This window comes from Mobula birostris, chromosome 29, assembly GCF_030028105.1.
Source record: "Mobula birostris isolate sMobBir1 chromosome 29, sMobBir1.hap1, whole genome shotgun sequence".
In the NCBI taxonomy this organism is placed as follows: domain Eukaryota; kingdom Metazoa; phylum Chordata; class Chondrichthyes; order Myliobatiformes; family Myliobatidae; genus Mobula; species Mobula birostris.
In genome coordinates this window covers 11,712,957-11,731,732 of record NC_092398.1, presented here as the reverse complement: position 1 = coordinate 11,731,732, position 18,776 = coordinate 11,712,957, and the positions used below count along the sequence as shown (strand labels likewise).

Here is an 18,776-nt window from a genome sequence, read left to right as displayed (position 1 = left end):
ACATGGCTCGCTCAGGTTCGCATATTGAGTACATAAAGCATCAATTCACAGCAGTTTAGTGTTTGAGCAGTGGCGAATCAGCAATTGGGATTCGCTGGCAAGAACAAATCAAAATAAGGTGGGCAAGTGGAGCAGCCTTTGCTGGAGTGGACAGTGTTAGAGTGGTTATTGAGGCTTTAGCTCTTCGAGGCTTCAGCGAGGAAAGGCTTGAGTGAGGGAAGGCAAAAAAGCTGCAGGTATATATTTTTCCATTTAATTATTGTTTCCTTCTTTATATTTGCACAGTTAGAACAGCAGGGATGTCAAGCTGGATAGTGGAATGCTCCTCTTGTGGGATGGAGACCTCCAGCATCCCTGACAGTTTCACCTGCAGGAAGTGCATCCAGCTGCAGCTTCTAGCTCTTCACATTAAAGAATTGAAGCTGGAACTGGATGAACTCCAGATCATTCGGGAGGCTGAGGGGGTGATAGGACATAGAAAGAGGTAGTTACATCTAAGGTGTAGGACACAGGAGACTGGGGACAGTCAGGAAGGGCAGAAAGGTTAACAGCCAGTGCAGAGTACCCCTGTGGCCATACACCTCAGCAACAGGTATACCACTTTGGATACTATTGGGAGTGAATGACCTAGCAGAGGAAAGTCACAGCATTCAGGTCTCTGACACTGAGCCTGACTGTGTCTCCGAAGGGATGTGGGGAGAAGTGAGCTGTGGTGATAGGGGATTTGTTAGGGGGATAGAAAGCTGGTTCTGTGGATAAGATTAAAATTCCCAGATGGTGTGTTGCCTCCTGGGTGCTAGGATCCAGGACATCTTGGAAGTCCTCAGCATTCTAAGGTGGGAAGGTGAGCAGACAGAGGTTGTGGTTCATATAGATGCCAATGACATAGGTAGGAAGAGGGATCAGGTTTTGCAAAGTGAGTTCAGGGAGTTAGGTGCTAACTAACTATAGGGTTGTGATCTCAGGTTTGCTACCCATGCCATGTGCTAGTGAAGCCAGAAAAAAGGTCATACAATTTAACAAGTGGTCGAGGAGTTGGTGTAAGAGGGAGAGCATCAGATTTTTGGATCATTGGGCTCTCTGCCAGAGACAGATTGCACCTGAACTGGAGGGATCTAATATCCTAGCAGGAAGATTTATTAATTCTGCACAGGGAGAGGTTTAGAGTTGCAGGAATGAGAACCAGAGTGCCAGAACAGATAGTAGAGTGGTTGTGGAGATAGATGTTAAGACCTCAAAGAAAGTCAGGAATCAAAAGTTAGCATATGGTGTGACTAATATTCTGAACTGTGTATAGTTCAAAGCAAGAAATATTGTAGGAAAGGCAGATGAGCTCAGGGTATGGATCAAAACATGGAATTATGATATTGTAGCCATTAGTGAGACTTGGTTAAAGGGGCAGCTCCATATTCCAGAGTTCTGTTGTTTTAGACATGACAGAGTGGAAGGGATTAAAGGGGGAAGGGTGGCGTTACTAGTCAGGGAAAATGCCATGGCAGTGCTCAGTCAGGGCAAACTGGAGAACTCGTCTACTGAGCTCTCATGGGTGGAACAACAGAATAAGAAAGGTATAACCACATTAATGGGGCTTATTATAGACCACCCAACAAGTCCACAGGATTTAGAGGAACAAATTTGTAGATATCGCAGACTATTGCAAGAAACACATGGGTTGTTATATGGTCCTCCATCAAATGTGCCCTCAACCGCATCTCTTTCACGCAAGTCTGTCCTCACCCCATCAGGGATGAGGTTCCTCTTGTCCTCATGTACCACCCCACCAGCCTCCGCCTCCTGCACATACTTCTCTGTAACTTCCGCCATCTCCAACAGAATCCCACCACCAAGTTATCTTTCCCTACCCCCGTGCCCCCCAAACTTCCCGCTTTCTACAGGGATCTCTCCCTATGCCACTCATTTGGCCATTCATCCTTCCCTACTGAACTCCCTGCTGGCACTTATTCTTGCAAGCAGAACAACTGCAACACCTGCCCCTACACCTCCTCCCCCACTACCATTCAGGGCCCCAACAGTCCTTCTAGGTGAGACAACACTTTACCTGTGTGTCTGTTGGGGTCACTTACTGTATCCAGTGCTCCTGGTGTGGCCTCCTGAATATCAGAGAGTCCCAACCTGGATTGGGAGACTGCTTCGCCGAGTACCTACTCTCTGTCCACAGCAGCAAAAACCTCCACCAAACGTTTCCTGCAGTGGTTGATCAGACTTGCACAATGGTGAGGAGGAATTTTAGACCATTCCCCCACACTCCCCCATGCCCAAAATAATAGGGAAGTCTAAAGTTAAAGGGCATGGAAGCTAAGAGGGAAAAGATTTAAAAGAATACAAGTTTTTTTCCACAACGGGTGGTAGGTACATAGAACAAGCTGCCAGAAGAAGTGGTAGAGGCATGTATAATTAGAACACTTAAAAGACATTTGAATAGATGATAAGGCTAGGAAAGGTTTAAAGAAATACGTGGCAAAAGCAGACCAAAAGGGATGAACTCAGACAGCAATATGGTTGGCATAGACTATTTAGTCCAATGGAGCCAGTTTCCTCACTATATAACTATGACTACTTTCCATGCCACTGGTCTCATTTCTGATCCACTAGGTCCAAAGAAAGAAAATTTGAACATTTGCCAAGGAAACTAACCATCCCAGACCGAAATAGAAATGTTTACAATGCCTCTACCTTACTTGAAACAAAGTTTTGAATGTCAATGTCACATTCTCGTATCACCGTCATCCTACTTCACCGGCAAATTACTGCCTATGTTTCCAATCTTACCTCACTTGATACTAAAGCCTTCATTTGTACCTGTTCTCCCACTTCTTGAGCTACAAACTCAAGTTACTCCAACTGTGCAACCCCAGTATATCTATTAATGCAGCCATCCCTTCACTTGTCTATACCTTAAAACTTTCATTTTGTTCAATTTTATTCAATTAAACACCATTCCAAAAGGTATAAAAGGCAGAGGTAATAATGTAATGCAAAATTATTGTTTTATTATTCTAACAAAAATTATACATATGTACCACTTAAACTGACAATATTTTTAAATCTATTCTATAATTCTAAATGACTTTATACAGTTAAGAAAAGAAAAATTCTAGGAAAATAATGGATGAACAAAAACTAAATTCTAATCCATGGGTTTTGATTTTGATGTTGTGACTGCAAAAACAAATATAATTCAGGTCCATATTCAAAAAAAGTTATGAAGCTACAAACCTGTTTTTTTAACAATGTTTGAGACAACTTATACTCTACATAAATTATTAGCAATTAATACTTAGGACACTTTATCCAATTGGATGCACAAGGGCAAGTGAAACAGCCCATAAAACTGGCAATTTTAACAGATATTCATAATTTTTGGCATTTGCAAAAATTAAAAGTTCCTAAGCTAACTAGTTAAATTATATCAATACATTTTGTTTCTTCTGATCATATTTATACAAAAATAAATGCTTATAAGACTGGGCATTAAGACCATTTAAATTCTCCATTTTAAATCCAAGCAGTAGCAGTAGTACAATTTCCTCTATTATGGCCTCAAGAGGAACGACGTATCAGATACTGTGCTACAGGATTACAGAAGAGATGTTTGGAAAGGTCAAGCTGTTGCATTGAAATTACACAACAAAAAACAAGCAAAATGCCTAGAGGTATCACTGTTCCCTCTTTCAAATTCTACTTAAGTTTACCCACACTGTGTAGTATCCAAGACACAGCCTCTGCAGGTTTTGGAACAGCTCAAATACTAAAAGCATGCTTGATTCACATTTATTCAGCATCCGTTGATCTGAAGTGATCCTCATCCACTGTCGAGTAAATGTGTCCTTCATTGCTCAGAAATTCCACAGCTTGCCTGTTTAAAATAAAACTGTAACCATCAGTCTTTGTTTAACATAAATTTATTGTAAGTATTTTTGCTAAAACAAAAATGACACTAACTTGATAGCAACAATGTTCATATTCTTCAGTGTTCTCTTCATATAGTCAATGCTCATGCCCTCTTGTTCCCGACAATTTCGAATTAAATTCAGTACCTGAAGAAATATTATTTTGGCAGCACAAAAACATACATATCAGTTTTCAATAATAAATTTTACTTCCAACTTTAAGATAATTCAAAAAATGTCTGGTATAACAACAGTATAATTAGGACAGTGTAGCAACTAAAAGCGTCATTGGAGTTTGTTAGTATCACACACTATAACAATGCACATTGGCAGGGTTGGGTATGCTGCAGTAAACAGAACTGAAGTATTTCACAAAGGTGATGTAGAAACCAAAATATCTAATTCATGCAAGAGAGGAAATGTGCAAAGGATGACTTGTGATCTCACTGGGTGTACAAATGACACCAAGCAAAAGATTAGACACACCAAGGCAAAGGAGGATGATTGAACTGGAACAATTTCCAGATGGGCTTTAATTCACCTGGAAATCATGGTAAAGCAATATAATTCCAGGAAGTGTGGGGGGGGGGGGGACGGGGGGAGGAGGTGGAAACTAAGATTTGGATGAGATCCATTTTAATGCAACTTTACACAAAAGTCAATTAAAGTGGATGCAAAAGAATAGATGATGTCTAAAGAACAGACATTTAAAGAGACAAAATGGATTATTATTAGACAAGGTTCATGCCAAGTTTGTTTTACCTGACTTTGTTGACTTGTTAGACCATTCATCAGTGCATCATTAGCACCAGCATATATTCCAACTGGACCTGCTTCATTTCGCACTGAACTGTGCAAAGCTAGAGAAGATCCTCCGGGGACAGACTAAAGAAAAAGATATGCAGGATTACAACCATGTGACTATTTGGTTTAAATTGTATTGAAACTCAAAACTGAATAAATTTCAACTGTCCTGAGTATTCCCCCTCTCCCAAATACTTGAATCCATGCAAATAAATGACCATTTTTTTCCCTCAGTACCCAATCCCCTATCCTTATCCATATCAAATCAATTAATGTTCACTCAACTAATAGAGGTCTTACCCACATTGCCCTCCACCCCACAGTGAATTAGTCAACTAGGAATAAGTAAGACACAGGAACAGAATTAGGCCATTCAGCCTATCAAATGGCACAGTATGACTTATGATCTCGCAATGACTCTGTCATTCGATTATGGCTGATTTATTTTCCCTCTCATCCCCATCAGATGGTTAATCTCTTGGCTCGTGACCATTCACCTAATGAAACATTTTTCCAGTTCAGGTTACCCAAGATAGAAACCACAGTTCAAAAGTCAACAATTATGAAGGGCAGTACAATTTCTCACTCTATTACAAAGTTAAATATTAGGAACATAATGACAGAAAGCTCAAGGTTTCATAAATATTTTGTACACACCTGTGGTTTGTTCAGCAATAGATGGGCCTGCACCACCTCCAACATATGTGATGTTAGTTCATTCATGTCTTCCAAAGGCATTATCTTAAAAGCTACCAAGCTCTTCTTGTTCTACCAAGAATAAATGCCACTGGATCAAAACACTGTTGAACAGTTACATAGGATCTCAAACAGTTCTCAAAATCAAAAAATATGTACTATAAAGCAATTACAGACTTTTTACAAGTAGAAGGCTAATGGAATTTTGAGTACAGAAACAGGCACTTCAAGTCAATACAAATTATCAAGAACTTGACTATATAAATACTGTTTTCCAGAATTCAGCCTTCTACGCTCTTGTGCTTTAAGCACACATCTAAATACTTGAATGTTATGACAAAAGCTGCCTCTGACTTTGGCGGACCAGTCTCCCAAGAATGACCATATCAAAGGTTAACTGGTCCATGTTAGCTATATCAACCTCACAACCAATACTGCTCTTTAAGTATCCAATATGATTAGTTAGAAAGTGTCTCCTCTTAAAGCTATGCTGACTAAACACATTTCCTGCCTCTCCAAATAAAGTATTTTCTCCACCAATAATTTTCCTGTTACGTTAGGACCTGTGGCTTCTCTTCCAGAATAAAGGTACCATATCTGCTGTCCTCTAGTTATCTAGCACTTATGCCAAGAGGATTTGAAATTTTTTTGTCAGATCTTTGGTAATCTCCCTTGCCTTCAAGAACAACCTGGGATACACCTCGTTAAGCTTTAGGATTTTTTCCACTTTTAACCCCACTGAGGCACCCAATACCTCCTTTGCAAAGGAAATTCTACTGACCTGTCCTCATCCTTCTAGCGTAAATAATGGATCGCTTTTGTCCAAACTCCACAATCGAAGACTAACTGATCATCAGAATTAGCATTGTTTAAATACTGTTTCTCTTTCTCAGAGAATTTAGTTCTCTTCCACAAACAAAAACTATCAAATGTTTCATTTATTCAGAAGCACATTCAGACTAACTATAATTCTACAAATAAAATTTTCCATTTTAAGAAAAAACGCTAAGCATTGTTACAATAACTGCAGTTAAAATATACAAGTTCCTTACTTAAGTATTCAGCAGTCAGAAGGAATAATGAGAATAACATAGAACAAAAGCAACAATTTTCAAACCCACATATCCCAGGATACAAAACTAACCAAATTTAATAAATATAAATTGGACAAAGATCTACTGATGCTCTACAATTAATGATTACACCTTTATGCATTACCTGAAACGATCGAAGATGCCCGGCTACTTTTACATAGGTGCCTGGAGGAACTACGATATTCTCACTGCCAGCTTCCTGCATTAAACAAAATCAGTGGGAAGACAATCAGAAGTAGAATTTCAAACATAGCTGAGAGCAAATATAAACAAAATAGCAGCACACAAAATTAAAATGGCAACGTACGCAGTTGAAGGGAAAGAAAATTGGCATCACATTAGATCAACAGCAAAATGCACGTAAAGCAAATAGCAAATAAAGATATTATGCATTTGGCAAAAAGCAGCTAACTAAAATGTGTTACTGACTAAATTCTAGAAAATGACTTCACGATTGTCTGTGTTGGGTGGAACTGCCTTCATCAGGTTCCACACAGATCTATTGGGTGAAATTACTTCATCCCCTTGGGACCCCACAAATGACTTTTCCCTTAAATATCAATGAAAGTCCTTTTGTAAGTTTTTCTTTCCATCACCTGGAGATTATAAACATGTTTAAAAAAGGTTTTCCATAGCCCATAGTTTCTTCCCATCTCTTCAAACATATCTCAAATCTTTGAAGCATCCAAGGAGTTAACTTCTATTTTTCTCTATTATATTGATTTTAAACACATTAAGTTTCTCAATTACTTTTTTGCCTCCAATGAGAAAAGTAGTGTTTGTCCATCTTTATAGGCAAAATTCTTCATCTGTGGAACCATTCTAGTGAATATTCCCTGTACATACTCTAGGTCATTCGTAACCCCTCTGGAGTGTTGACCAGAATTGCAACAATATTCCAGTTATGGCCTATCCAGTATACTACAAAAGTTCCACACAACCCCCTTACATTTGTCCTCTGCTCATACATCATTATCTTTAAAGACCGCAATGATCTATTCTTAGACTTTTCCTCTCTTGTTGGCAAAATCATTCAAAGTTATGCCTACAGATCACCACAGCTACATCACCACCACTTAACCTTTCCTGTGCACCAATTGTCTAACATCAATGGCCATACTGGGAAGACTGAAGCAACTATGTTGGTCCTTCCACCCTTACCACCCAGCTGCCTCAATTAACACATCTGACTAGACAACCCCTACAACTCATCGCTGTAAATTGAGGGCAGGGTTGCAATCACAAATATTCCCTTTGTGCTTTCAATCTCTCCCACCATTTCTGATGGAATTTTTTAAAAACTCTTTCCCAGTTCTGAATCTTAACTCTTTCCTCAGATACTGCTCAGCCTTGCTGTTATTTTAAACACTCCTCTACCCTCCCAGTTTTCTTTTAATTTCACACTTCCAGCATTTGGAGGTTTTTATTTTCAGCTCTAATCCCCTCCCTAGCCATTATTAGTGCTAATCCAGACTGCTTGCATTTTGGATATTTTATCTTGTCTGGACCCTGTTTCAGCTCTTTCATCAGCAGTACACACTTCCTTCTCCAATGCATCTCAGCTCACCTGCTCCTGAAATCCTCAATCATTCCCCTGCTATCTCTGGACTATACAAGGCTCTCTAGAACACTTCCCAAATTGCATATGCCACTAATCTGAAATTTATTCAAACTTCACATCACAACCTGCTTGGCTTCTGGTACAGCACACCCCCAAATTTAAAAAAAATAAAAGATTGTAAAATCTTCCCAATGCCACCCCGTCTGTAACCTCCTTCAGTTTATAATTTTGGAACAGCTATTTATTTCAAGATACACTTTAAACCATTCTTTTGTCAAAGCATTTTAATCACTCAGCGTAACATTTTTGTTTCATAGCTTTTTGAAGCTTTAAGTTCATTTCAGATGCTACAAATGTAAATGTTGAAACTGCTTTTTACAGTTTACTCATCATTTAAAGATTTCCTGACTTGAAAAAGGTTCAGCCTGAAAATTTTTCATTTCGCATTGCTTGAAATCTAGAAGCTTATTTCTTAAGTTCTTCCTTCCATTGCTTATTTCTAATTACTATTTTATACCCATCCTACCACCTTGTCCCATGTGCTCAAGTGCTCAAATTCTTAACTCTTTCAACTGTTAAACCTCAATTATATGATTCAATCTTGTTAATTCAACTCATCAACTGTACTTAAAAATAAGTTGAATTGCCAATTCAATCTGAACAGTCAGTACGGGCGGTGATATTCAAAGGTATTGAATTCGCAAAATTTAAATTGTGAACATAGGCATAATAATGTGAACCTGTACAAGTTCTAGCAAGATCACATTATGGAATGAATCTAAAAGAAATTACAAATTATGAGCTATCTGTGAAATTGAGGCACTTTAGTATGTGTATTTGTTGTTCAGGGAGCCGATAAAAGAAGAAAAGTTAAAGCAGTTACTGAAATAGTTGAATATTTAGGTTATGGGCCAAATGTTGACAAATGAGACTAGTCTGGATGGACCATATTTGCTGGTATGGACCAGTTGGGACAAAGAGCCTGTTTCCATGCTGTTTAACTCTTGGACTGGAATAAAGGGGGTATGTGTAAAGCCACAGCTATGCAAAGACATGGTGCAATAAGTACAGTCCAGCCATCAGTACTTCTGGGATTGGATATTTTGGCTCTAGACAGAGTATAACAAAGAAGTACCAGAATGTTATATGTATGCCAAAATTTAAACGATATTAAGACGACATCTTTTAAGTTTATGTTTTATTTATGGAATGTGGTGTTGCCGATTATCAATCCGTAATTGTTCTGTGCCTTGGTTACCATTCTGGGTCTCTAAAATGAAGGGGTTATGTGCTATTTACAGGCCATTATCCAAACGTTGAGATTCCAAATGCAGAAGGAACTGGGTGCATCAGTGTATTGTTCTCAAAAAGCTGGCATGTAGATAGTTGAGAAAATAATAGCATTATTTATTGCAAGGGAAATTTCATATTAAATAAGCATGATAGAATGGCAGAGCAAACTTGATGGGCCGAATGGCCTAATTCTGCTCCTATGGCTTATGGACAAGGGGCAGGTTAGAAAATAACACTGTGTGTACAATATAGAATTTTCTGTCACAAACACTAAAGGATTAATTACTGTAAAGGAGAAATAGCTAAGTTACAGATGAAAGTAGAAGCACTATTATATTTTATCATAAACAGAATTTTACAACTGCTAAATTACCTACATCATGAGGTTATCAGATTCAACTTTTTAATAGATTATTCAGCACATTTGGACATGGCATCTTTTAATAGTATGCACACTGACACACATCTTAAGAAACAAAGGTCACCAGTTATTTGATTTTATATTTAAAAGGGTAGTTAAAAAATGCAACATTGAGTACATTATGTGGCTTGTTAACTTACATCTGTATCTACCCATTGTCTCACATCCATGGGGGGTCCCGTCATGTCATCCAACTTGTATAGGATATTTGTTGGGGCTTTTTCTGAATCTTTGATTATGCCAACCACAGTAACCTGCAAAATCATAAAAACAGAAAAAGTTGCAAATACTTAGTTCAGAAAGCAGATGCAGAGGAAAAACTCGCAGTGTTTCAGATTTCCAGCATCTGCCATTCTCTTTTCCTTTAAATTGTATTACGAGCTACTCATTCCACCAGATAAAAATTAGCAACATTCAACTAAAATTTTGTCAATAAAGTTGTCACAAGTTAAATCCTTTCCTTACATTATTTTTTAAATAAATTTTACCATTCCCTCAACTGCTTTTAAGGTTTCTGTTACCACCCAACTTTTAGTAGGGCATTTCCTCTAACCGTGCAACACAAACATACTCACTGGTTACTCAACACTTGCAATTATCTGCAACACCTGTAATCTCCTCAATATCAGAGAAACCAGATATAGATTTGGTGACTGCATTCAGTTTGCAGGAGTGACAGCGAGCTTTTGGTTCCGTGCCACCAATTCTCAATTCCACACTAGGTTTGAACTCTTTTTGTAACTAGCATTATTATGACAAGTTACTTCTTAGTGCAAGTGATATGTGCTTTGCAGGCAAAGTCAATATTTACTTGAAAAAGTGGCCATGAGCTCCTTTCTCAAACTACTGGAAGCCTTGAAATTTGGGGATACACACAATTCTGTCAGGTGCAAGATTTTTGACCTTACAACAGCAATACATTTCCTAGACAAGACAGTGTGTGGCTTAGAGGACAACTTCCAGGTGGCTGTCTTGCCATGCTTTTTTTTCTTTCTTATTCTACAGATGGAGCATTACATTTGTATATCTAGCATCATTTTTATTTCAAATCTACAAATCATTAAACAATCAAATGACTTCTAAACCAGATTAACATTACCTTTTTTTTATGGCTGCAAACATCAATCCCCGTATTACCCAATAGACAAATCCCGTGAAACCAAGAAAGAACCTTTTATTCCCATCTTTTGCTTTCTGTTCAATAACCAGTTTTCAATCTGTCAGTATATTGCCTTCATTTCCAAGGTCTAACCTTCTTACCAATAGCTTTTGTTGAACATTATTAAAAGCCACCCAAAAGTCCAAGTATACAAAATCCACTGGCTCTTCATCATCCATTCTGCTAGTCACATCCTCACAGATAAGTCAAAAATTATTTTGCTTTCATATCCATGCCAACTTTGCTTAATTCTGTTATTCATTTCCATGTGTTCCATTAATAGATTCCAGAGTTTCCCTAATGATGTTCAGTGAATAGATTGACACTTAGTACCATCCAGTCCACAGAAACAATTCAAGAATCCATACTATTTTGGAAGATAACTAGTATTTACCACCTCTTTCAAAACTTCAGGATATTGGTCATCTTAGAGATTTATTGTGTACTTGTATACTGCTGGAAAATGTAATAAATAAATAATTTTAGGGCAGAAAATAAAAACTATAACTACAAAGATATTCACCCATAAATTGATGTTAGTTTGAAATTAATCTACAGCAGGGGTTCCCAACATTTCTTATGACATGCAGCCTTACCATTAAGCAAGGAGTCCATAGACCCCAGATTGGAAACCCCTGCTCTACAGGTAGTGTATTCACGCATACTTAAGACCTAAAGTTCTCATTCACCTGAGACAACTCCACCTCTCCAATTCTGAAAATATCCTCTGTTTGTGACGCAGACATCAGCTGTGACACTGTACAAGGAACGATTTGCTGGGTCCGGGATCTCTAGAGTGAAAACAAAGTTAACCCTTTGAAACTATGGCTTACCAGATCCTTTATAACATGTTTAGAGAAAGAAAAAAGTGTAACAGTGTTAAAGGACATGACTATTCCTATATTGTTCTCCAAGAAGACAATTAGTCTGATGGATTTTAAGTACTGAAATCATATTTTTGATTAGTCATCATGTCCTATCCTTAAAACATTTTTTTCTATTTTAAAAATACTCTTAATAAATGTGTGCCATAAATAGCTTTACTAACATGCATTTTATTTGCCTCTTGCTCAGTCAGGAAAATGACAGCATCGTCAGACTACAAAGATACATTCCTTTGTTACGTAGGACACACTTGCAGTCAAATGATACAAACCACAATTGGTTTTAAGTGAACCATTTTGATGCAGTTAAAAAATATGCAACTCTTAAAATTATCAATAAGTAACAATGCTATTCTTTCCAAGATGTTTTTTTAATAACTTAAAGGCAAAGTTACAATGTATTAATTAAAAATGTTCAAAGGCGACACTAATAATTGAATTTATTGTCACATAGTGGAAAAACTGTTTTGCATGTCATCTATACCAGGGGTCCCCAACCTTTTTTGCAATGAGGACCGATTTATTATTGACAATATTCTTGCAGACTGGCAGACCTGGGGGGTGGGGGAAGGGTTGCCAACGGGCAAGAGTAGCAGTCAAATACTTAGCCTTGACTTTGATCCAGAATGCCAGCAGAGATGTTATGTCAAACATACTTTTCAGCCCGTTGTCATTTGCAAGCTCGAGCAGCTGATCTCCTTCCCGCGCTGACATGGATGACGTGCAGGTAATGACCTTGCGTGTGTTCCAATTCAACAGTGCGTGGCAGGGAATGAGGAAAGGTGCAGCTGACTCATATCGGCAAATCATATCGTTTCCTCATGGCCCGGTAGCAGATGACTTGCGGCCCGGTGGTTGGGGACCGCTGATCTATACACACCATTTCAAAATGCAAGTGTATGGAGGTAGTACAATGGGGAAATCAGTAATAATAAAGAATATAGTGTTTTAGTTACAAAATGTAATGCACGTTTATAAATAAGGCGCAAGTGCCCTTAGACCAACCCAACAGAGCAACGAAGCACTCTTGATCCTCCAACCCAAACATTCAAGGATATTGTTAAAGAGTTACCTGCATAGGCTGTGCACTGTGCCGTTCTATACTCTGCTAGGGCCCTGGCTTAAATATTTGCATTTTGTTGGCCCTCTAAGTCACTCATGGTTTCACTTGGAGAGGTTGCCTGCTTAAGTAGCAGGGAGCAGTGTGACTGCTCACCTCTGAGATGTAAGTTTCTGGCAGCATTTTGTTGGTGTATGTTGTATCTGCACATCATTCTTGCATGGGTGGGCAAAGCCATCTTCTGTGCTTTCCTTGTTTTAATATATATGCTGCAAAAGTAGTGAATAGGACCATTTTGGTAGAGGAAAGTGTGCTCCATCTGCAGGATGTGACGGAAGTTGGTATCACCCCCCCTACTTGGCTGCAAAGCTATTCCATGCCTAGATAACCAATCACTCACCCGTGATTTTTCACCAAAGACAAAACTCTGGCTAGGAAAAGTGTACAGTCAGAGGGAGAGACAACACCCATAATATTGGCTAAGAGGTGAAGAACTAACTGTAGACACCAGGAGATTGTCAATACATGGAATAGGTGCTTGCAGTCCCCAGCAATTGAGCTTTAAACTACAATTCTGAGTTACTGTACAACTCAGCTGGCTGAAACAATACTAGCCTTCACAGGCAATCGCTCCACATCAAACCCATTTCATTTCTGCGTGCTTGTGATTAAAAGGCTGGGATCCACATCAGGTTTGTGCACAATAATGGACAGCAAAAGGAGGGCAGTGACGCAGGACTAATCCCAGTACAGCTATGAGAAGGGAAGGTGTTGCCTGAGATTCCAGACAAAGCAGTTACGCAGCCTTTGATTCATAATACTATCATAACCCATTGTAGTGGTTTTGCCCCTGGAAAAATATCCACACTTTTAAGCATGGTGCCAATGTACTACAGCATGGCATAGACTTTCTATTACACATATATTATCAGAACCAAAAAAAAAGTCAAACCAAATAGCCAAATAAAAAGCTGTTATTTTTGTTCATTTAAAACAACAGTCAAAGGGAAAAGAATATAACTTGCATAATCTAAAGATATTAAAAACAAAAATCAGTAAAACAGAAAACACTGCCCATTTAAACAAGAACCAAGAATTTTCAAATTGAAAACCTTTACATTGTGTCCCAAAATTTTTGGCTGTGCTTATGAAGCCAATTCTATTGAAATACTTACTGTTTTCCTGTCACTCTGACTACCTCCAACAGGAGAACCAAATCCACCAGGTGACTGCATGTAGCCCCCACCTCCTGAACCAGTATCTCCAAAATTTCCATAACCACCATCGAAAGAGCCTGGCAAAAATGTTACAAATCAGTCATAGAAGTAGAACACAATACTATTTCATACAAATAACTACCTACTGTTCTTTTCAAAGAGGATTTCTCCCTCCACCCCTGATTCAATGTAAAGTCCATTTAAGGTCCATCCCTGATTGCCGCAGAAGTTGTTATCAGCAGTCTGTACGCTGCTAGGTTGTTCCAGGAGCTAGTCACTGATGAAGGAATAGCAGTTTATTTCTAATTCAGAATGTTATACAACTGAGAAGAAATCAGCAGGTGTTGGTATCCCCACATCCCAACTGTTGTTCTTCAAAATAGTGGTTGCTAGTTTGGAAGATGCTGCTAAAATAGCCCTGGTGTTTAACTACCATGCATTTTGTAGATGATATACTTGCAGTCACACTGATAGCAATCAATACTTAGAAGGGATAGGGTGCCAGGTTATGATAAACTGCTTGAATGTTACTAAGGATGAAATCATCCTTGCAACTGCGGAGTATTAACAAGCACCTTGAAAATGATGGAAAGGCCATGATGTGTAGGAAGGCAACCCACTCAGATTACAGGCCTGAGCCACCTTTGCAGTCACAGCATTTATGCAATGATCCACTTGCATTTTAGATCACTAGTGACCCACCCAAGATATTGGTGAAGAGGTACTTTCTGATGGCAATACCATTGGATATCAAGAGTAGGTGACTAGATTCTGTGATGGAGATAGTTATCAGCTCGCACTGTAGAGCAGACTCAATGGGTCAAGCGGCTCAAATCTGCTATGTCTTATAGTCCCATGCCATTCGCCCTTTTTATGTTTGTGTCTGAATATTGTCTAAGTTTTGTTGCACCCAGGTACAGGATGAGTTAAACTGAACATTCTTCATTCTTCGACTGTTTCAAGGGCTCTACAGTTTGATGTTTAATATTCTGTGTGCTATTTGGTCTTTTATTGTTATTTGTGTTCTTTTTATTGGGTATTTGGTGTTTTCTTTATACGGGTTTAATGGCATTTCTTTGTTTCTCGGCTGCCTGCCGGAAGATGAACATCAGGGTTGTATATGGCATACATACTTTGATAATAATTGTACTTTGAATCTTGACAAACTTATCTGAACAATCCACTTAGCCCCAAGCTGCACGTTAATTGACACGATAGCCAGTTTGTCCAGCCAAGGACATGCCTTGAAGAAACATTTCGGTGTGCACTTCCTAAGTTTTTTTACATTACAGGAAGCAGTTTTTGAACCTTTTTGATCCAGAGCTACTTGAACATCTCCAGGATGTAGAAGGAAATACAGTAACAGGGGGAGTGTGGAAACCCCTAGATAAGTAACTGTAACATTATCAGTATCAATAACATATTCTAAACCCCTGACCTCTACCTAAGTATGCACATCCAATTGCCTCCTGAACATTACTGTCAAATGTTTGGGGGCAGCACGGTAGCATAGTGGTTAGCACAATGCTTTACAATATAGATGACCCGAGTTCAATTCCCGCCGCAGCCTGTAAGCAGTATGTTCTCCTTGTGACTGCGTGGGGTTTTCTCTGGGTGCTGCAGTTTCCTCCCACAGTCCAAAGACATACCTGTCTGTGATGGTAAGTTAATTAGCCATTGTATATTGTCCTGTGATTAGGATAGGATTAAATCAAGGGACTGCTATTCCACTCTGTGCATTAATAAAATCTGCTTCCCCTACCTACCACTTTCTGCGTAAGGAAAAATTGTCTCAAGTCTCCTTAAACTTTCCTTTCAGATTAAAGCTACACCCTCCAGTACCTTAACACTTGCAACCTGGGGAAAAGTCTACCTACTCTAGTTATGGCCCTCATAATTTTACAATCTTCTGTCAGGTGACCCCCTCTGCTTCTTGTATCCCAGAGAAAACAAACTAGGTTTGTTCAACCTGCCCTTGTAGCTAATACTCCAACCCATCCTTCAACCAGCTCTTCTGGCTGGCCCCAGCAGTAGCCAGAACTCCACACAATACCTGAAATATGGCCTGACCAAAACTTTATACAGCTACAAAATGACGCAAGTCTTATATGATTTTAAGTCGTGCATCTTACAAATGTAAATACTATTTTCCTTCCTTGATAATTGCAATGAATCAGGGCTCCTCATGTCTGAAATTCAGTGTGGCAGCCCCTCACCGTAGTGTCACTATTGTTGCAATGCTCTTTGTAAAAAAAAAAGCAAGTTTTGGAAGGTTAATATTTCTCATGTACTTTGGCGATAGAAGCTTGGAAAACTTAATTGATTATGGTGCAGGTGGATAATCGTCCCCATCTGGAGATTATCCCTTTTCTTCTACCCGAGACGGTATCTCTTCTTTACTAAACCCGGTCGCATCTCCACTGCAGCCCCTTCCCTAAGCCAAAACACCTCCAGAGGCCACTGGGCCGCCCATTCTCCCAGCCCCGTCCTGTTGACATTTGCACACTTCCAAACTTCTTTCAGTCTTACAGCCTCCGCCCGCACCAAAGACAGCGGGTGGAGTGCGGCAAGCCGGGTGGGCCGAGCTCCTCAGCACACGCTCAGGGGCAGCCTTCCCTCACTCACCCGCGTTGTTCCACATTTCTCCTCAGCAAGCGGTCGGCGGACGAAACTACGCGCGCCGCTCGGCCAAAACCCGCCAAACAGGCCTCGTGGAGCAGCCGACCACTCACGCTTCTGCGTACTCAAAGCCTCGGCCAATCAGTGCCTAGGATGGCACGGGGTGCTGAGGCCTCTCCCCCCTCCTTCGGAAGTACGCCATAACGCGACACTCAGACTGTCATTGGCTGATGGCTGTGAAGAGGTTGGTCAGAAGACGATGATTAAAAGCCTGGCCGAGTAATTATATACTTATATATCGCCTTTTTCTTTATGTCTTATGAGCTTGATGTCTTATGAGTTTAGAGAAAAAATATAGAAGCATTTTCTCGTGCACGATACAAGGGAAATGCCGAGAATTCTCCTGACAACCATTGGGAAGAGTTAAAGGAGCCTGCAGACCCGCACTCAACGATTCAGGAACGCAAGAAAGCCTGGAAATCCAAAGCAACACATACAAAACGCTGCTGAGTGGCTCCAGTATTTTGTGCATGTTGCTCAACGATTCGGGATGGCTTCTTCCCCCCTCTGTCACCACTAGTGTTTTTGCACTAATTTATTTTTGAATTTATAGCTATTTTACGTCTTTACACAACAACAAATTTCACGGCATATGACAGTGACAGTAAACCTGATTGTGAATCCGAATTCAGATTGAGACAATATCTTTTTATTTGCTTTCACTGTAAAAATGCACTGCATAGAAGAAATACAAAAAATCGTTTTGTACATTTACAGTGTTCAGTCTATACGTTTGTAGTGTCATTGATTCTATATTGTGAGTTTGTGAATCAATGCTCATGGTTGATCATTTATGGGGGTCTCATTTTATAGTGTAAGGACGTTCTGTGTACGTATATAGTATTTTGAGTGAATCAAAACTTTTAGTAGAGACATGGCGGAATCTGGAGCAGTATACGAGATGCTGGAGGAACTCAGCAGGTCAGGAAGTCTATAGAGGGAAATGAAGTTGATGTTTTGAGTTGAGACCCTTCATGTGGGTTGTTAAGCTGCACAACTTCTCGTGTTTGAGAGGCTTTTATACAGGTTTAACTTTTCAATGTCTAGTGGCAGAAAGCCTTTTAGGAGGTAGCAGCAAGCTTCAGTGCCTCCCTTAGCATGTATCCCTGCAGCCTGGAAAGTGTCAGTTGGTGTTCTGTTGTACTGGAAAGCCAAAGTACATTTTTCACCTCATTGACTTTCGAAAAGCACGCAACATTTGTGTCAGAATGCATCCTTGAGAATAGTCTTTAGATCAGAATTAGGTTTAGTATCACCGGCACACAACATGAAATTTGTTGTCTTTGCGGCAGGAGTACAATACAATATATAATAAATAGAAAAAACATGAATTACAGTAAATATATATTAAATTAAATAAATAGTGCAAAATAGAAATTTAAAAAGTATTGAGGTAGTGTTCATGGGGTTTCTGCTTTTCCAGTGTTCATGCGATGTGTGCTTAGCCCACTACTCTGCTCTCTCTACACACATGACTGTGTGGCTAGGCATAGCTGAAATGCCATCTATAAATTTGCTGATGATGCAACCATTGTGGGCAGAATCTCAGACGGAGATGAGAGGGCGTACAGGAGTGAGATATACCAGCTAGTTAAGTGGTGTAGTAGCAACAACCTTGTTTTTGAATTGTTGATTGTGTGGCTTCAGGCTTCTGTATCTCCTCCCTGATGATAGCAAAGAGAACGAGGCATGACCTGGGTGATGGGGGTCCTTAATGATGGGTGCCACCTTTTCAAGTGCCGCTCCTTGAAGGTGTCCTTTGTAACACAACTGCTCGAGATAAACCTTGACAAGGACACTTGCATCCTTTTTCAGACATTCTTTGCAAAGGCACAATCCACAGAGATTAGAGATAATCTCGACCTTGATCTGAGGGCAGCATGGATTGGGAGTGAACCTCCAAATATGCAGAAGAATCAGACAGGAAGGGCTCGTCTTACTGCCAGCCAAAAAGACCTTGGTGCTCATCGGTGAGTTCTGGTGATACCAAGTCTTCC

The 18,776-nt window shown here is 39.5% G+C and overlaps 1 protein-coding gene across 1 annotated transcript; it reads right to left on the bottom strand.

Annotated features, from left to right (window-relative positions):
- Positions 1-3,043: 3,043 nt before the first annotated feature.
- On the bottom strand, positions 3,044-16,825 carry rpa2 (replication protein A2). The gene is made up of 9 exons (XM_072246537.1): positions 16,726-16,825; positions 14,059-14,177; positions 11,629-11,730; positions 9,921-10,034; positions 6,630-6,704; positions 5,373-5,483; positions 4,674-4,796; positions 3,964-4,058; positions 3,044-3,877 (listed from the first exon to the last, which is right to left on the bottom strand). Exons 1-9 carry the CDS (start codon positions 16,739-16,741, stop codon positions 3,793-3,795), a joined length of 840 nt encoding a protein of 279 aa, XP_072102638.1. The 5' UTR covers positions 16,742-16,825; the 3' UTR covers positions 3,044-3,792.
- Positions 16,826-18,776: the final 1,951 nt, after the last annotated feature.

Excerpts from the sequence above, each read along its gene's own strand:
- rpa2 (XM_072246537.1), bottom strand. Across the intron at positions 5,484-6,629 it reads GGCATCTTCGATCGTTTCAG|AACAAGAAGAGCTTGGTAGC; the intron begins GTAATGCATAAA and ends TATTCTTGGTAG. Across the intron at positions 4,059-4,673 it reads TAACAAGTCAACAAAGTCAG|GTACTGAATTTAATTCGAAA; the intron begins GTAAAACAAACT and ends ATATTTCTTCAG.